The sequence below is a fragment of the Arabidopsis lyrata genome (genome assembly GCF_000004255.2).
Source record: "Arabidopsis lyrata subsp. lyrata unplaced genomic scaffold ARALYscaffold_4, whole genome shotgun sequence".
NCBI classification, from domain to species: Eukaryota; Viridiplantae; Streptophyta; class Magnoliopsida; order Brassicales; family Brassicaceae; genus Arabidopsis; species Arabidopsis lyrata.
The window spans coordinates 12,033,266-12,050,579 of record NW_003302552.1 but is presented as its reverse complement, the minus strand read 5'-3'; the positions used below and the strand labels follow the sequence as shown (position 1 = coordinate 12,050,579).

At 32.7% G+C, this 17,314-nt stretch overlaps 3 protein-coding genes across 3 annotated transcripts; 2 read left to right on the top strand and 1 right to left on the bottom strand.

The window, feature by feature from the left end:
* Positions 1-3,266: 3,266 nt before the first annotated feature.
* On the bottom strand, positions 3,267-5,411 carry LOC9317019 (probable glucuronoxylan glucuronosyltransferase IRX7). Its single transcript, XM_021028144.1, has 4 exons — positions 4,836-5,411; positions 4,285-4,652; positions 3,961-4,211; positions 3,267-3,771 (listed from the first exon to the last, which is right to left on the bottom strand). Exons 1-4 carry the CDS (start codon positions 5,110-5,112, stop codon positions 3,309-3,311), a joined length of 1,359 nt encoding a protein of 452 aa, XP_020883803.1. The 5' UTR covers positions 5,113-5,411; the 3' UTR covers positions 3,267-3,308.
* A 4,288-nt stretch (positions 5,412-9,699) lies between these two features.
* LOC9317018 (protein NUCLEAR FUSION DEFECTIVE 4) lies at positions 9,700-11,779 on the top strand. The gene has a single exon (XM_002880905.2). It carries the CDS (start codon positions 9,987-9,989, stop codon positions 11,706-11,708), a length of 1,722 nt encoding a protein of 573 aa, XP_002880951.1. The 5' UTR covers positions 9,700-9,986; the 3' UTR covers positions 11,709-11,779.
* A 1,653-nt stretch (positions 11,780-13,432) lies between these two features.
* LOC9317017 lies at positions 13,433-16,234 on the top strand. The gene is made up of 12 exons (XM_021028143.1): positions 13,433-13,661; positions 13,898-14,069; positions 14,155-14,217; positions 14,296-14,401; positions 14,480-14,584; positions 14,671-14,747; positions 14,841-14,958; positions 15,054-15,126; positions 15,226-15,417; positions 15,513-15,633; positions 15,734-15,955; positions 16,059-16,234. The coding sequence occupies exons 1-12, from the start codon at positions 13,588-13,590 to the stop codon at positions 16,104-16,106; spliced, it is 1,371 nt and encodes a 456-aa protein (XP_020883802.1). The 5' UTR covers positions 13,433-13,587; the 3' UTR covers positions 16,107-16,234.
* Positions 16,235-17,314: the final 1,080 nt, after the last annotated feature.

Here is a 17,314-nt window from a genome sequence, read left to right as displayed (position 1 = left end):
ATTTATAATGAATGGAGACAACTTAAAAAAAAAAAATTTAACAATAAATGAAGATATATTTTACAAAAATTATGATAAAGATATGTAACCCTCAAAAGCATTATTATGATTTATCTTATTATTAGAAAACATTATGGTGAAAAGATGCGATCATAAGTAAGAAATATTAAACGAAGAGTTATAATGAATAAACACAATTTTTCAATTTTTTAAACAATTACAAATATAATTATATAAATGTATTCAACAAAACATTATGATAAAAAGATGCAACATTTTAAATTGTATTATGTTAAAGAGAGACAATCCTCCGAAAAAACTAACAAATAACCTAAATTAACAGTTGTTTAGGAAAAAAGTAATAATGATATAGATAACAAAATAATTACATGAATGCTAGATAGCGAAAAAATGCAATGAAAAAGTATCAAACAAAAAGTAATAATAAATATACAGAATTTTTCTTAGAAATGAGAAAAATATATATACATTTAAAAAGTCATGAAAGTTTAAATAGATTAAACTGTTTGTAGAAGACATAATTATTGAAAAGAAGAGTTTGTGATGAAAAAACACTAATAAAACATTGTGATAAGATACAACTCTAAATGAACAGATATAACTTTAATTAATGCCTTCAAAAATCTTTTTAAAAGGACAAATGTCGCAACTGTTCATCAAATATACCAAAAAAATGTAATTGTTTATCAAATAAACTATATGTTGCAACGATTCATCAAATACCAAATATTGCAATGGTTTATCAAATAAATCAAATGTTACGATAGTTCGTCAAATAAGCCAAAATATTCATTGGTTCTTCAAATAAACCAAATAATACTATAATGAATTAAACAGTAGGAACAATTTATTTAAATATATTTTAAACAATAAATTGAGGTAAATCGCAATGAATATATTACTTATCAAGGATACATGGTGTGACAGGGACGGTTATGTCAAAACTAAAAAAAACATTATGAATAACTATAATCGAGAGACGCGACCGTAGATATTAAATATACAAAAAGTTGTAACGGTTTGTCAAATATACCAACTGTTGAAACGGTTTAATTAAACGATTACAATTTCATTTAAATACATGTTAATGAATAAAAATTAAAAAATAATAAGTTATAAAAAGTTATACCAAGAGACGATAATTATATATTATAACGATTTATAAAATAAACCAAAAATTGCATTTGTTCGTGAAATAAACCAAATGTTGCAATGGTTCAACTAAACGGTTGCAACTATTTATGAAGAGTTACGATCAAACGACGCAAATGTAGAACACATTTATTGGGATTTCAACTTTCTAAAATAAACACAATTGTAAAATATTTTTTAGTTTCAAAAAAAAAAATGTTACGACAATTTGTAAAAAAAATAATCAAAAGTTGCATTTGTTTGTGTAATAACTAAATGTTGCAATGATTCAATTAAATGGTTAACCGTTTATGAAGAATTCCAAGAAAAATACCCAACCATAGAAGATATTTATTCGGATTGCAAATTTTTTAGTTAATGTAATAGCGATTTACAAAATATATCAAAATTTGCAATTATTCGTAAAATAAACAATGTTTGATTAATTCAACTAAACAGTTGCTACCGTTTATGAAAAGTTACGGTAAAAATACGCAATTGTAAAAAATATTTATTCGGATTGCAACTTTCTAAAGAAAAAAACAACAATAAAATATATTTTTAGTTCAAAAAAGATAGATTAACGAGAAATTGCAATAAAAAGATAATGTTCACAACAGCAAAAATATTTATCCGGAGGGAAAATTCCCAAAAAAAAAACCCCAACTATTTAATATTTGCCAGAAAAAAACCTGAACTTTTTTCGTTGTCGGAAAAAAACCCAAACTAATTTACCGCTGAAAAAAAAAACACGAACTGTTTTTGGTTTCCAATTTACTCTCGTCTCCGTTACGGGCGTTAACGCCGTCGTTGACGCCGTTACTATTTTTTGTGAAAATTCTTGGAAAAAACCCAACTTATTTAATTTTGCCAGAAAACTACCCGAATTATTTGTTCGTTGCCAGAAAAATACATAGATCAATATTTTTCTTCTCTTTTTGTCTTCCATCAACAATGTAAGGCGTCGAAAGCTGATAAATTGGTGTGTTCTCTTGAACTTCATAAAAGTTTTCTGTTTTCACTATTATTTAGGAGAATTAGAATTAAGAACAAAAATATACAATTAGATTAGTCGATTTTCAAAATTCTCAATTAGATTTTTTTTTGGATCTATTCAGACTTTACAAATTTTGGGATATCATCAACAATGGAACTCCAAATTTCATCCCCAAAAACCTTATTAGTTCTTCAAAAATTCTTTACATAAATCGCAAAAAAAAAATACTCAAATAAGCAAAATCCACCAAAATTGAAGCTAAAGCTAGCTTAATCAAACGAATTCAACGCTAAAAAAATGATTAATCTAATTGTGTTTTTTTGTTCTAGTTAGGAAATTGGGGAATCAACTAATGTAATTGTGAGTTTTGTTCTAATTGGAAAATTGAAAAATCGATTAGTCTAATAGTAGTGAGAACTTGTATGAAGTTCAAGAGAACACATAAAGTTATGAGGTCTAACTTTACATTGTTAATGAAATAAAAAAAGAGGAGAAAAATGTTGATCAGTGTATTTTTGGGGATTTGAGTATTTTTTTTGCGATTTATGTAGAGAATTTTTGAAGATCTAATAAGGTTTTTGGGGATGAAATTTGGAGTTTCATTGTTGATGATGTCTCAAAATTTGTAAAGTCTGAATAGATCCAAAACAAATCTAATTGAGAATTTTGAAAATTGACTAATCTAATTGTATATTTTTGTTCTTAAATTTAATTCTCCTAAATAATAGTGAAAACTTACATTGTTAATGAAATAAAAGAATTGGAGAAAAATGTTGATCAGTGTATTCTTCTGGCAACAAAAAAAATAATTCATGTATTTTTTTGGCAAAATTAAATAACTTAGGTGTTTTTAAGGAATTTTTGAAAAAATAGTAACGGTGTCAACGACGGCGTTAACATCCGTAACGGAGACGAGAGTAAATTGGGAAAAAAAAAAGTTCGTGTTATTTTTTCCAGCAGTAAATTAGTTTAGGTTTTTTTCGGGCAACAAAAAAAATTCAGGTTTTTTTCTGGCAAATAGTTGGGGTTTTTTTTTTGTTAGAATTTTCTCTTTATCCGGATCGTTATGATTATATAGATTCCAATTTTAATTCTCAGAGTAGTAATATACACAAAGTTACCCCAGAAAAATAATATTCACGTGTCAAAATTTATTGGTTTACAAGAAAGAGTTTGACCTTCTAACAGACCTATTCAATTTCTTTGACAAAGCCTCCAAAACTTGCCACGTGGCATCTCCCTCTCTTGAAGGAACATTAAACATAAGGGCCCGCCTAACAGACGGATCCTCCAAGTTTCTCTGTATAACTGACAAATTAGTTGCCACCACGTGTTCCAAAATATCCCCTAGCTTTCCAACGTCTCTCTCTGCCACCGTGAGCGAAATATCCGGCCAACGCACGGCGGAAGGGAACGGCAAACGGATCCCATCGGCTATAATCACTGGTACACAGCCAAGAGCCACCGATTCAACAAGTCTTGGGCTCCACGGTGCCCACCCGAGAGGACACAAACAGAAAACAGAACGAGCTATTTCTAACTGGTAACCGGAAAATCGTTGCCGTTGAAGATAAAACCTCCGGTCACCACCGTAACTCCGCCATATCTTCGTCCTTACTCGCCTGATAGGTGAAAAAATGTAGTTCAATATATAAAGTCTTATACATCGTTTGTTCAACCGGTGTATTAGTTGGTATGAAGGAGAGTTTTCAAGGTCACAAGTTCGAACACCGATGACGAGAAGCGGGCCGAAATATTTTGGTTATAGAAAAAAATTTAGATATAGAGATTGCTATAAGAGTTTCTTTTACTTGCTATAGAAGCGTCCACTGATGTTTTTGGGATGAAGTTCCATCTTGCCGCGGAAAAAAGCCCAAATGTCTCGTTCTTTATTTACCGGAATATTCTTTAGAGTCTTGTGTAAACTTTCCGGTGAGATGTACGGTGGTATCACCACGTTCTCTACCTCTTGGCATGGATGGTTAAAAGTAACACCAAATGTTTGCAAAACTATAGAGCTTCTCAAAATCTTTGGTACTCCATCAGCAATTGCTCTATCCTCCTTCACAAAAAAAAATAAAAAAATTCAGTATAAATAAATATGTATACAACTTGGCAAATCATTTTGAACTAACCATGGTGTGGAAGCAAGAGCCAAAGTCATGTGTGGCGGTGAAGACGTGGTCAGAGCCATTATTTCGATTCCAAAACGGGTATTGAGTCGAGACGAACTTAATCGCGTCATTGATGAGTGTTCGCGCGTGACCAATAGCTGGAAAACCATTGATGGTGCTGAAGTTGCAAGAGACATAGACAGGAACAAAGAAGAAATCGGCTTCGTATGGATCTTCTGTCCGTATGTCTCCTTCGAGGCTGAGAAACGCCTTGTGGAGAGCTACCTCCGCGGCAAAGAGGTGGTTGCTACACCTATCATTGGCTAACCAGTCTTTGTTGAACTTTGAAGGCAAGTCATAGACGTAGATCTTCAAATTGTTGAATACATCTACAAAGAAAATTTAAACAACCAAAAATATTGTCATGATAAGAGAAGATTGTTCAACTTGAGCGGACAACTAAAACATGAACTAGACTAATCCCGATGCACCGGATATTCTTCCCATTATACGGATACTTTACGAAAATAAATTCTATGAGAAAACATGATGGTTCATCTATATATATGTACCTGTTCTTATGTTGGGACGTTGAGGGGCAAACCCAAGTTTGTGATCATGGATTTTAGATTCAAACATGGCACGAGAAGCGAAAAGTTTGGGTTTAGAGTTAGTAAGAAGAGGGTTTGATCGGGAAGAAGAAGACCTTTGATCATGATCGTGATCTTGATCATGGTCGACAAAGAAGGAAGCAAGAAAATAAAGAGTAAGGAAAAAACAGAGGAACCATTTGTAGTAATGTTTTAAACAGAGACTTTTCTCTGTTCTTCTTTGTTTCTGTGTTATCATGGTTCTTGTTTTGCCGGAATGAATCTTATGGTCGGAGTTGGTTGTTGAATTCGAATCATCTGATAGTTGGGATTAGTTAAAAGGGTTTTAAGTTGTTGAAGAGGAGTTTTCGGATTCGGGTTTGGGAGATAAAGTGGAGATTAAGGAATGGTGAAGGTGGAACAACAATAGAAGAAGTTGGAGAAAGATTGATGAAGACTATCTCTTTAATCTTTTATTTTTTGTTGACTCTTAAGAGATATTAAACCATTCAAATTTCTAATAATTTCTTCATTTCTTTTTATTTCGTGTTTTCTTTTTCTCATTGTTTTTTGCTTTCTAGTTATTAGTACTTTCATATGCTAAAAAGTCGTATTTTTGTACAGATTATATAAAAAATACATGGAGATTAAAAAAAAATGACATGGAGATTGTCCAAGTCTTACGTAGGAGATGTAGATGTTAAAGTTCTGGATCCTTCGTTCTCTTAACACCCGTTGCTAGTTCTCTTTTCTATTTTCTGGTCTTAAGATCTTATTTCTTTGTATACTTTCCCTTTCGCTATTGTCCGGAAATCCTATTTCATAGTAATATATATGGCATAAAAATTTATTATATGACTACACATGTAAAGAGACTCAATCTCTCTGCATTAACCTTACATCTCAAAGTGACAATATATAATGACAAATTTTGCTCATTGTTAAAGTAATAAGTATGACACTTAAACAAAAAAAGAAAAGAAAAAGTATGACACTTAACTGCTTTATTTAAAAAGTATATTTTCGGGCTCTCGAACCTAAATATGAGGTTTTTGGGATCAGGACGCTATTGGATTAATGCTCATTCTATTCAAGAAATATACTATTAAAGAGGCCAAACATGACGAAAGAAAAAGAATCATGATAATATTTAAAAGAAATAATAAATATGAAAATATTGCTAAAGGAGCACGTATATGTATTGTATTGAGTATATAAAAAGCAAGAAAACAAATCTTGGTTAGGGTTAACCGAAGTATTCAAAAGAAAATTTATCTATGTTAGGCGAGTATGAGGTTGTTCGTCGAATACGACTCCTAAAAATAACCACTTTGGGGAATCAATGATATTGCTCTCGGTTTGGTCCAACTAATCGGGTATGTTTGTTATGTGTCGTGTTGTTACGTACTATTCAAGATATATATTTTTGGAAAATTGTACATTATCTTTTTAATTGATATACACATAACGCATAGCCGAAAAATTATTACTTTTAGTAAAAAAAGTTTTGTTATGTAGAAATTTATAGTTTTTAAACAATTGAAATTCAAGAATTTGCATTCCAATAATTTTTTTTTTTCATACTCTATCTTGTAACTAAAGTATTTTCATAAGTTAGTAATATACTAATTTAAAAACTTCTACTTTTTTTTTTTTTTACATACTAGAGAAGATTGATTTAAGCCGCAAATTTTTATTTAAAGACTACGTAACGCGACTTAGTGGAATCGAACTCCGGTGGGGAAGACGGAGACAAATGGACTTAACCACTTGACTAAAGGCACATCCCCTGAAGTCTTGAACCATTGTAGCCACCAAATTTTGTTAATTTCTTTTTAATAAGATATATATGATGAATAAAAAATTAGTCGAACCAATGAACATTTTTCATACAACACAATCATTAATTTTCAAAAACCAGAGAATTATGGATGAAAATCAGACTATCATTTAGGACATGTAGATTTTGTTTTTGCTGTTTGTTTACTATAACAAAACATATAAAAGTCAATAATTAGGTAATAAACTTATGAAACATATAATGATATAACAAAAATTTAATCAGCGAACATAGTAAAAGTTTTATTCGTTTGTAAGGTAGGAGTAATTATTAATTATTATACAAAACATGTAAAAACGGTTGATAATTTGAAAAAGTAAGTATAATATAAATGAATTTTGAAAAATGGAGAAGTATACAAAAATAGTTTTATAAGAACTTATACTTATCCAAAAAAATATTTTAAAAGCTTTATTAGATTATTTAATGATACAGTATTAAGAGATTTGAAAGAAAGAAATTTGTATACACTTAGAAAATAACTCATCAACCAATTTTCTTTGGCTTCTATAATAATTGTATGGATTGATATTTTCGATCCAATCAAGCCAGATAAGTATATTAGGTGGCACTAACAGATAGTCAGCAAGTATGTAGAAGTCTAAGAACATCGTTGTGGTTAATTTTCATAAGATTTTTAGATGTTCATTTTTCAGTTTAAAAAATTTCTGTTAAATGTTGCTCGAAACAACAACAACAAAAGTTTAGAAGACAAAGAAGAAATCAAAATGATGTTGAATCACCTCTCCGTTTCCTTAAAGGATACAATCCCCTAATTATGTAATGGTCTGCAGTCTGCACTATAATTATGTAGGCCTAGGCAAATAAACCGAACCAAAAACCGTAGCAAAAAAAACGAACCAAAACTAAATTCTATAACCAAAAGAACCGTAACTGAATCGAAACTATCCGAAATACAATTATATTTCAAAAATATTAGTTATTTATTGACCAAATAATAATAAATACTTTGAAAAATATATAATTAGTAAAAATACTCGAAAATAACCGGAAAATATCCAAAAATATTCGAAAATACCCAAAAATAACCGAAATATCCGAAAATATCCAAAGCAAAATAACCGAATGGATACTAAATTTTAAAACCGAAAGAACCGGAACCGAACTGAAGCCGAACCAAAATTTCAAAATACCCAAATTGATACTAAATTTTAGAACCGAAATATCCGAAACCGAATGGAACCGAACTGATAACCGATCAGATAACCGAACGCCCATGACTATAATTATGTATTCCTTTTTCTAATAGAACATGAACCCTCTCTCATTTAGTTATTTGTAAGTTTATGTAACAATTTATAAATATTTTCACGAGTACATACCACCACGAATCCTTTACTAATTGATCAGAAATTTCCAGAAACAACATACTATCCACAATTGTACTTACGTATTCTAGTCATACACATTCTCAACTTAAAAAGTACGCTTTTGGAGCTAGAAATCCTCATCCAAAACGAGTTTTATTCAATACTATGTTTTTTATTTGTTAGCTTTTTTGTAATACCTTTTTTTTTTTAACTTTTGTTTAATACTTACGAGTTACGTATTTCAGAGCTTATTAGAAAAGGCAAACTTGACCAACCACTCATTTTCTACACCTTTTTGTTTATGTAAAAAGAAAAGGTAAGAGAAGTCCATGTTCGGTTATCAACTTATCATAAACTATTAATGATTTGCAAACCGACCGCATATATATAGATAATGTATGTGTAGATAGTTTAGTGTTAGCATTAGTGTCCAATCGCAAATTACGTATTATATATATAACAAACCAGATAATATAAGGTATAAAGTCACTTTCAAGAGGTTGCTTGGCTAAGTTGGAATGACATAATACATATAACAATTAAGATAAGGTCATAGCATAAAAACTGTAGGAGATAGGTGGTTAGCGATTAATCTAATCCGTTTGGTTTGTTTTGTATCGTTGAAATTATTCCACATGTTGCATTTTTTTTTAATTACTAAATACACTAACACGAACATGGGCATTGAGGCCCATTGTGCTGTAGTTAAAAAATATGAAACACTCGCTTAAGGCCTTCTTTTGGCAGAAAATTTAGGGTTGTCTAATTTTGTATGGGTTTCCTTCTCCCTTTTTTTCCCTTTAAATATCATAATACCATCTTCTCCATTCAAATCTTTTGAGCCTAAATCCAAATACATACATACACTAATTTAGTGTTTTAGAAACTACACAAACAATTGCTAAATTATAGTGATATTCACCAATTTGCATAAGACATGTATGCAACACCATAACCATACATTTCGGCACTTTTTTGGTTTAACGGACGACATTTTCTGGTACTAGCCAATTTAAAAAATATTTAGTATTACTTATTTTAGATAAAAGCAACAATTATAAATTTGTAAAACATTTAACTAAAAAATTAGAAAAACTTAAGGAAAAACATAACAAATTGGAAAAATGAATCTTATATATTTATTATTTTCAATATTAATTAAATGATCAAATGAATCTTATATCTGAAACAAATAGGATCAATGTTAAATACGCATTTTCGATTGAAAATTGTATAAAATGATTATTAGTTATTACAAAAAAATACTACCTATATATAATTTTTTTTTTTTACTTTCTATTCAACTAACATTACAATTTTAAAATTTCTTATTTCATGAAGTTAGTATTTCATTTGTTATTATTTATAGTACTTGATTTTCTTGTGTCTTCTAAAATTTGTTGAAATTTATGTGGTCAAAAAAAAAAAAAAAAAAGAACGAATTAAGTAAACATTTTATTTCTAGTTTAGTGTAAAATTGTCTAGTTTTGCTTTGTTGGACATTCTATATGGAGATAGTTGAGCTTAGATGGACACACTAATTTTTTGGCACTCTTAGTTGGACACTTTATTAGGAAGATAATATCTCCTTATCTTTGGAGTTTGGACAATAATTTCAAACAAAAAGACAAATATAGAAAAGACAGATATAATGGTCAATCTTTATCTTTTCTAAGCTACAATAAAATGGTCAAATCTCCCTCAAAACTTTCCGACAATCAGCCCTCTCTTCGATATACTTACATATAAACAAATTCCTCTATTCCTCTGATCTACTTTATAGCCCTGAGACTCTCTTTCTGTACTCTAATCATTTATCTCTCTCTCTTAGTTTGTTCTCTTATTCTGGATCAGCCAAGTTTCTCCATTTCTCAATCAAGAAAATCTTGAAAGAGACTCAAATCTTTTCAAGATTCACTTTCAAAGATATCTTGATATTAGCCTCACACTCGGGTTTCCAAGATGGGAAACGACGAGACCGTACGATTCTTGATTCACTTCTTTAATGGAAGATGGTTCATGGTGTTTGCTTCGTTCCTCATCATGGCTTGCGCTGGAGCCACTTATCTTTTCGGGACTTACTCTAAAGATATCAAATCTACACTTGGTTACGACCAGACAACGTTGAACCTCTTAGGTTTCTTTAAAGATCTTGGAGCTAACGTTGGAGTCTTGTCCGGACTCATAGCAGAGGTCACACCGACTTGGTTCGTCCTCACCATTGGCTCGGCGATGAACTTCGTCGGTTACTTCATGATTTGGCTTACCGTCACAGGCAAAGTCGCGAAGCCAAAGGTTTGGCAAATGTGTCTTTATATTTGCATAGGAGCTAACTCGCAGAACTTTGCAAACACCGGAGCTTTGGTTACTTGTGTTAAGAATTTCCCTGAGAGCAGAGGAGTTATGCTTGGTTTGCTTAAGGGTTATGTTGGACTAAGTGGCGCAATCTTGACGCAGCTTTATTTTGCGATCTATGGACACGATTCAAAGTCTTTGATTTTGTTGATAGCATGGTTGCCTGCTGCGGTTTCTCTCGTATTTGTGTATTTGATAAGAGAGAAGAAGGTTGTGAGGCAGAGGAATGAGCTCAGTGTGTTTTACCAATTCCTTTATATTTCTATATTCTTGGCTTTGTTCCTTATGGCAATGAACATTGCTGAGAAGCAAGTTCATTTCTCGAAAGCCGCTTATGCGGCAAGCGCTACGATATGTTGTGTTTTGCTTTTTGTGCCTCTTACGGTTTCGGTTAAACAAGAGATTGAAGTTTGGAACATGAAGAAGTTACCTATCGAAGAGCCGAGCGAGGTCAAGGTTGAGAAACCGAAGAAAGAACTTGATCTTGTTCAAGACAAAACCGCCAAGGTGGATGGAGAAGAGAAGGAGACGAAATCTTGTTTCTTGACGGTGTTTTCTCCACCGCCAAGAGGGGAAGATTACACAATATTGCAAGCATTGCTCAGCACCGACATGATAATACTATTTGTGGCGACATTCTGTGGTTTAGGATCGAGCTTGACTGCAGTAGACAACCTCGGGCAAATAGGAGAATCTCTAGGCTACCCGAACCACACGGTTAGCTCTTTTGTGTCTCTAGTCAGCATATGGAATTACTTTGGTCGAGTGTTCTCAGGTTTTGTCTCAGAATACTTGCTTGCCAAGTATAAGTTACCCCGGCCGCTTATGATGACATTAGTCCTCTTATTGAGTTGTGCGGGGCACCTTCTCATCGCCTTCCCGGTACCAGGCTCGGTATATATAGCGTCGATTCTAATGGGATTCTCTTTCGGTGCACAACTTCCTCTGCTCTTTGCCATCATCTCAGAACTCTTTGGACTCAAGTACTACTCTACATTGTTCAATTGTGGACAACTTGCTAGCCCGCTCGGGTCATACATCCTAAACGTCCGCGTCACGGGAATGCTTTACGATAGAGAGGCCTTGAAGCAACTAACGGCTCGAGGGCTAACTCGAAAAGACGTAAAGGACTTGACTTGCTTAGGAAGTCAATGTTATAAGCTACCGTTTGTGATTTTGGCAGCAGTAACGTTCTTTGGAGCACTTGTATCTTTGGGTCTAGCGATAAGGACGAGAGAGTTTTACAAAGGTGATATTTACAAGAAGTTTAGGGAGAGTACTGAATCCGAGTCTGATTCAAGAAAAGCTGTTGAATTTGTTGGTAAATAATTATCATACAAATTGTATTTGTAACTTGAATTATAGTTGAATAAATTAATAGAAAAGAGCCGTTTAATTTCTTTAGTCTTTCTCAACTTGGTTTACTTCTCTTTAATTCAGGACAAGTTGTTTAAGCACTTCTTTTGTCGGTTATACTAAAAAAAAAGTATTAGTAATCATGTGATAATCTCATAACATGCCAAAACATCACGTTCATGATCACGAGTTGGAATGTTACATTCGTTATAGGTGTCATATTCGAAGTCGCACTCGTGTCTGTCTCACTCTCACCAACTATGGATAATGCACGCCGATTAGTTGTTGATTTACCTATTTGCCCCTTTGAGCATGAACTCTCGTGTAATATTTGGATGTTCAAGTGATGGAGCCAAAATTAGTTACGACACATTTGTCACTCTTTTGAGAAAAAATGTCCTATATTACGAGTTTATGACTTCTGGCTGTGAAAGGGAAAGTCCGCTTTCAGATTTATATTCACATCAAACAAATTTTGCAGGTAGAGTTTGGAAAATTAAATTCACTTGCAAAAGAAAATCTTGGTTCATGTGTAACATGGTCGCATATGGGCGGATACAACATCTAATTTGGGGTGATTCAAATACGTGTCTTCTTTTAGTTTTGTTTTTTTATAAACCCAACTTACCCCAACATCTCACTCTTTGTAGTTAACACATTACTAGTTTCATAAAGTTGGATTCCATAAACTACATAAATACATAATAGATCATGGAACTTCTAGATCTCCAAGATTCTTTGATGAAGCTGTTGAAGTTCCACCACCATCAGGGGCGGACCCACTAAGACTTAAAGGGGGTCAGCTGACCCACATAAAATTCTGAAATTGTGTTATAGTCCTTTAAGATTTGTAGTATTGTTTATATTTCTTTCTCTTTTGACCCTCCTAAAATTCTGAAATTATGTTACAGTCCTTTAAGATTCATAGTATTGTTTATATTTCTTCTGTTATGACCCTCTAAAAATTATTAATTTGTATTTAAACCCTTTAAATTTTATAATAGTTTTTTACTTCTTACGTTTTTTAATACAATTCATCACATATTTTTACCTTTTTTGTTTGCTTCACCCATAAATATTGAACCTAAAATGTGTTTTTTTTTTAAAGTGTTTTTTGCTTTTTTATTGTTTTAAAAATTATTACGAAGAACCGAACCGAATCCGATCCGAAAAACCCGATCCGAACTCGAATCCGAAGTTTTAAAATACCCGAACGGGTTCTAAACTTCACAACCCGAAAACCCAAATCCGAACCCGATCTGAACCCGAATCCGAACAAGTACCCGAACATACCCGAAATAGAAGTACATAGTTATAATATAATAGTAATATTTTTACTTGTAATAACCTAAACGCCTAAATTATTCAGATGTTAAGATATTTTTGGGTGTTTTAGCTACTTTTGGCTAGATTCGAATAAAAAATACTTGAGTTATAGATTTTTGAGTATTTTTCAATACTTTGCATAGAATCGGATATAATTTTATACAAATTTTTTAATATTTGGATACTTCGGATAAACCCGAATCCAAACCCGAAATATCCGACCCGAATCTGACCTGAACCCGAAGTTTTATAATATCCGAACGGATCTTAGTTTTCTAAATCCGAAAAATCCGATCCGAACCTGATCCGAATCCGAACGCTAATGCCTACACAAAACAAAACCTATTCGAAACTGCAAGTGTTGTTCGTCAATTAAAAAACCAAAAGTGTTTGACTCTTTTAAACACTTGCCCCTTTTGCGCGCTTCCCAAAGCTGCAAAAGTTCAACTTTTAAGGGTTTCGTCTGAAGGAGAAGAAGCTTGAATAAGCCCCAAGTCAGAGAAAGAAGAAGAGAGATTAATTAACGATGGATTTGGATGGACCTCTTGATTTCGAGAACGAAGATCCTCTGGTTAACCCTCCACCGACAATTGAAAAAAGGTCAATCCTTTTTTTATCAACCGCTAATTACCCATTTTCCGACTTCTGTTGTGTCGAATTTCTCTTCATTGTTGTCATTGTAATGAAATTTTGAGTCTTTTGTAAATTAGGGTTTTCTAGAGAATCTAATCCTTGTTGTTGAATTCTGAAATTTGGGTTCTTTTTGTTTAGGGTAAATGAAAAGTTTGCTCCTTTGTCGACACAAAGCTTAAATTTTTGTTATGTCACAAAAACAGGAAGAAAGTTATTGGTTTGGACGATCTTCTATCTGATTTTTATAAAGAGAAGAGTAAGGTTATTGACAAGGTAAACAAGAAACGCAAAGTCTCTAAGGTTTATCATTCGGATGATGATGAACAAGGCCAAGTGGATTTGCTTTCTCAATGTGTTGATGAGTGTCAGAATCAGGTATGAGTAAAAAAATCATATCTTTCTATGTTTATCATCTTACATTTTGATGTGTAATGTTTGGTGGTGATTGTTGTGTTATTAGATGAATGAGATAGCTGGTGAAGAGGAGAATCAAGATTGGGGATTATCTTTGTTTGGAGATCAGGTTAGGCTGATTGTTATTCACTATGTTAAATGTTGTTTTAGAGTAAGTAAAGATTTGTACTTGTATGTTACTATGCAGAAAATTCCAATACCTTCACCGCATGTTGATCTCGATAGTTGCTGCTTGTTGAAAGAGTTTATGAGTAATCAGTTAAATTTGGTCGTGGATCTTACCGTAGATGAAGGTTTGTTGTCTATGACCTCATTGCCTTTGATATTCTTTTTTCCGGTTTTTAAAGTAATTGGTTTCTTGTACAATTCAGGAACAACATTTCTTGAAGGATTGCTGGTTAATGGCTGGCTCACAAGACTGATCTTGACTTGTGCGCGTGTGGAAAAGTTCATATGCAAGTGGACACTTAATATATGTGCGTGTCCTAGCTCTCTCTTTAACTTTGTTTATTCTATGGACTTTGGCTTACTCTATGGTTTTTGATGTTTTGGGACTTACCAGTGTTGTATTCATCTAAAGAAGATCTAAGATCATCTGCTTGTGACTTTTGGTGTTCCATACTGTTATCACAAAACAAGGTACTTTCTTTCTTTCGTGAGCTTGCATAGCTTACTACATTATCTTTTGACTGAAGCTGACTCGTTGGTTTTTAACCAATGTGGTTTAATCAGGTTAATGGAGCTCCTGTTGAAATTTACTGGCTTCCTAACTATCAGGAACTTAAAGAAGCTCTTGAATCATATGGCTTCAGAATTAGCCTGTCACAAGACGTTGAACTAGCAGACGCGGGTGAGTTTCCTGTTTCTCCCTGTTCTTTAATTGGCGGTTATTTTTTCTTTAGGTTTTATAATACTACTGAAGTCCGCTAACTTTTGGCTTTGAAGATTCTGACTCTCAAGGTCCTCCACAGAATATTAGAGCTTGGCTCACACTGGTCACAACTTGTTGTCAAATTAGGTTTGTGGCGAAAAACTCCTCTCTTTTACGGATTAGCAAAGACGTTCTCCTCACATACATTTTGATTACTCACGCCTTCTCTGTTGCTTTATGATTCACGTGTAAAAATCCCATTTTTTCCACTTCACAAGTTGAAGAGATAGCGGAAATCCTTGTATTGCTGCTATTAGATCGCGGTCTTCTAGGTCTTTCACTTCTCTTACAAGAATGCTTAATATCTGTTATTGGATCCTTTAAAGAGGAAGAATGGGTTTCAAGCTGCAAGGAAATAGCAAACTCTCTTGCTTCCAGGTTCAACCTCTTACTTTCTTGAAACATTCTTGGTGATATGTCTTATCTTTTAATCAACTTACGCAGTTTTCGCTTCTCGTTTGATGCATCTGCAGAGTACCTCAAGACATGAATTGTTTGAGGGTAGTGGAATCTGTATCAGGTGTTGATGCTCGAAGCAAGCATCTGAGAAGTTCCATCGCACATCAAATGCTCGTTGTTTTACTTGATCATAAGGTAACCAACCATGAACTAAATTATAAGATAATACCAACAAGTTAAGATTGTAGCAAACAAGGCGTTTATACATTCTCTGGTCTTGATTATCTGTTAACAGGACAGCGACGAAAATTTGTTGAGCTCTCTGATGTCTATCAATGTGAAGGAGAAAAGTTGTAACCTATTCAAAACTTACATTTCCGTGGTATTGGCGGAGAACTGGCTCTTCTCCAGTACATTGGTAGAAGAAAAGCCGGTACTGAGGGACATGTGGGCTGTGTTTCTCAGAAACTGTTCTTGTCAGATCAACAGCACCGATCTTCGGTCTTATGCATCGAAAGTGAGTAGATAGCGGATCACATCAAAACTTTTTATTATCTTTTTAACTTTGATTCATGTCTTTAATTACCGGGTAACGGTTTTGGTTCCGTGGTTATTAACAGGTTCGTACCAAAGCCGCCTATCTTCTTCAAGGATGCAGCAGCAATTGAAGGGGTACATCTGAAACTTTAGCAGTAGTTTCGCTGATATTAGGTTTTGGTTTAAATTTACCACTAAAATGTAAAATTATCCCATATCTTTGTGTCATTGATGGATACTTTAGGTCAATTTTAACAAATCTATAAGTGGTACTACAATGCTTATAGTTATATCATTTTGGGTTTCGTAGTAATGATAACTAAAGTTCTCGAAAGATGTAGTGCTTAAAACTAGTTGATCGATGTTTACACAGTTTATGATTTCTAACTAATGAGAAATCAGTCTAGCCGATTACTCGAACCAAGTATTTTGACCTTGTTTTTGTAATGACAATGGACTTGTAACAATACTGAATACCAAAATCCGCAATCAACCAACTTGACCTTGTGTGCAATAGTTTTTTGATATAGTCTTCAAAAATGCGACGATTCTTTGTTGGAAGAAACTCGTAGCTTCGTAAAATCTTCTTAATCATTCAAATGGAACAATGTTCAATGTTTTTCATAGATAGAGAGTCAAGTGAGAAACTGCAGAACCAAAATTTCACAGATGTGCATGTCCCATAACTATCAAAGCTAATATTCAAAGTCTTATCCTGATTATGAATCTAGACACAAACAACTTTGCATCAAAAATTTTATCGCCTTCAATAGAGAACGATAAGCTGAGTTTTGGCCTCTCCAAATCCGTGTCCTTCCTTTCCACTTTTCTTATGGTATCTCTAAACCTTTATATGCGTTGTATTTATAAGGTATAGCATATACAGTAAAACCTCTATAAATTAATAACCTCTCTAAATTAATAAATTATTCCGGTCCCGAGTTAGGACCAGTGTAAAATATGACATAAATCGATAAATTAATAAGATAATAATTTTTTTGAAAATCTCATATAAACATATGGTCCCATCGATATCATAAATTAATAATTGTATAAACTTATCAATATATATATATATATATGATATAAATTTATATATGTCATATCTGAATTACTATGATATATATTTAAAATATTCTATGTAAAAAATTTAATAAAATATGACTCTATTATTCGAAAAAAGTTTGTGTTGTTTTTTTAAACTTAATAATTACTTATCTACTTGTAATTAGTTTTTAAAAGATATTGGGGGGGGGGGGAAAAAAATTAGTTTTAGATAGAAATGTTTTTAAGAAATTACAAAATTAGTAAAAAGCTCTCTATAAATTAATAATTATTA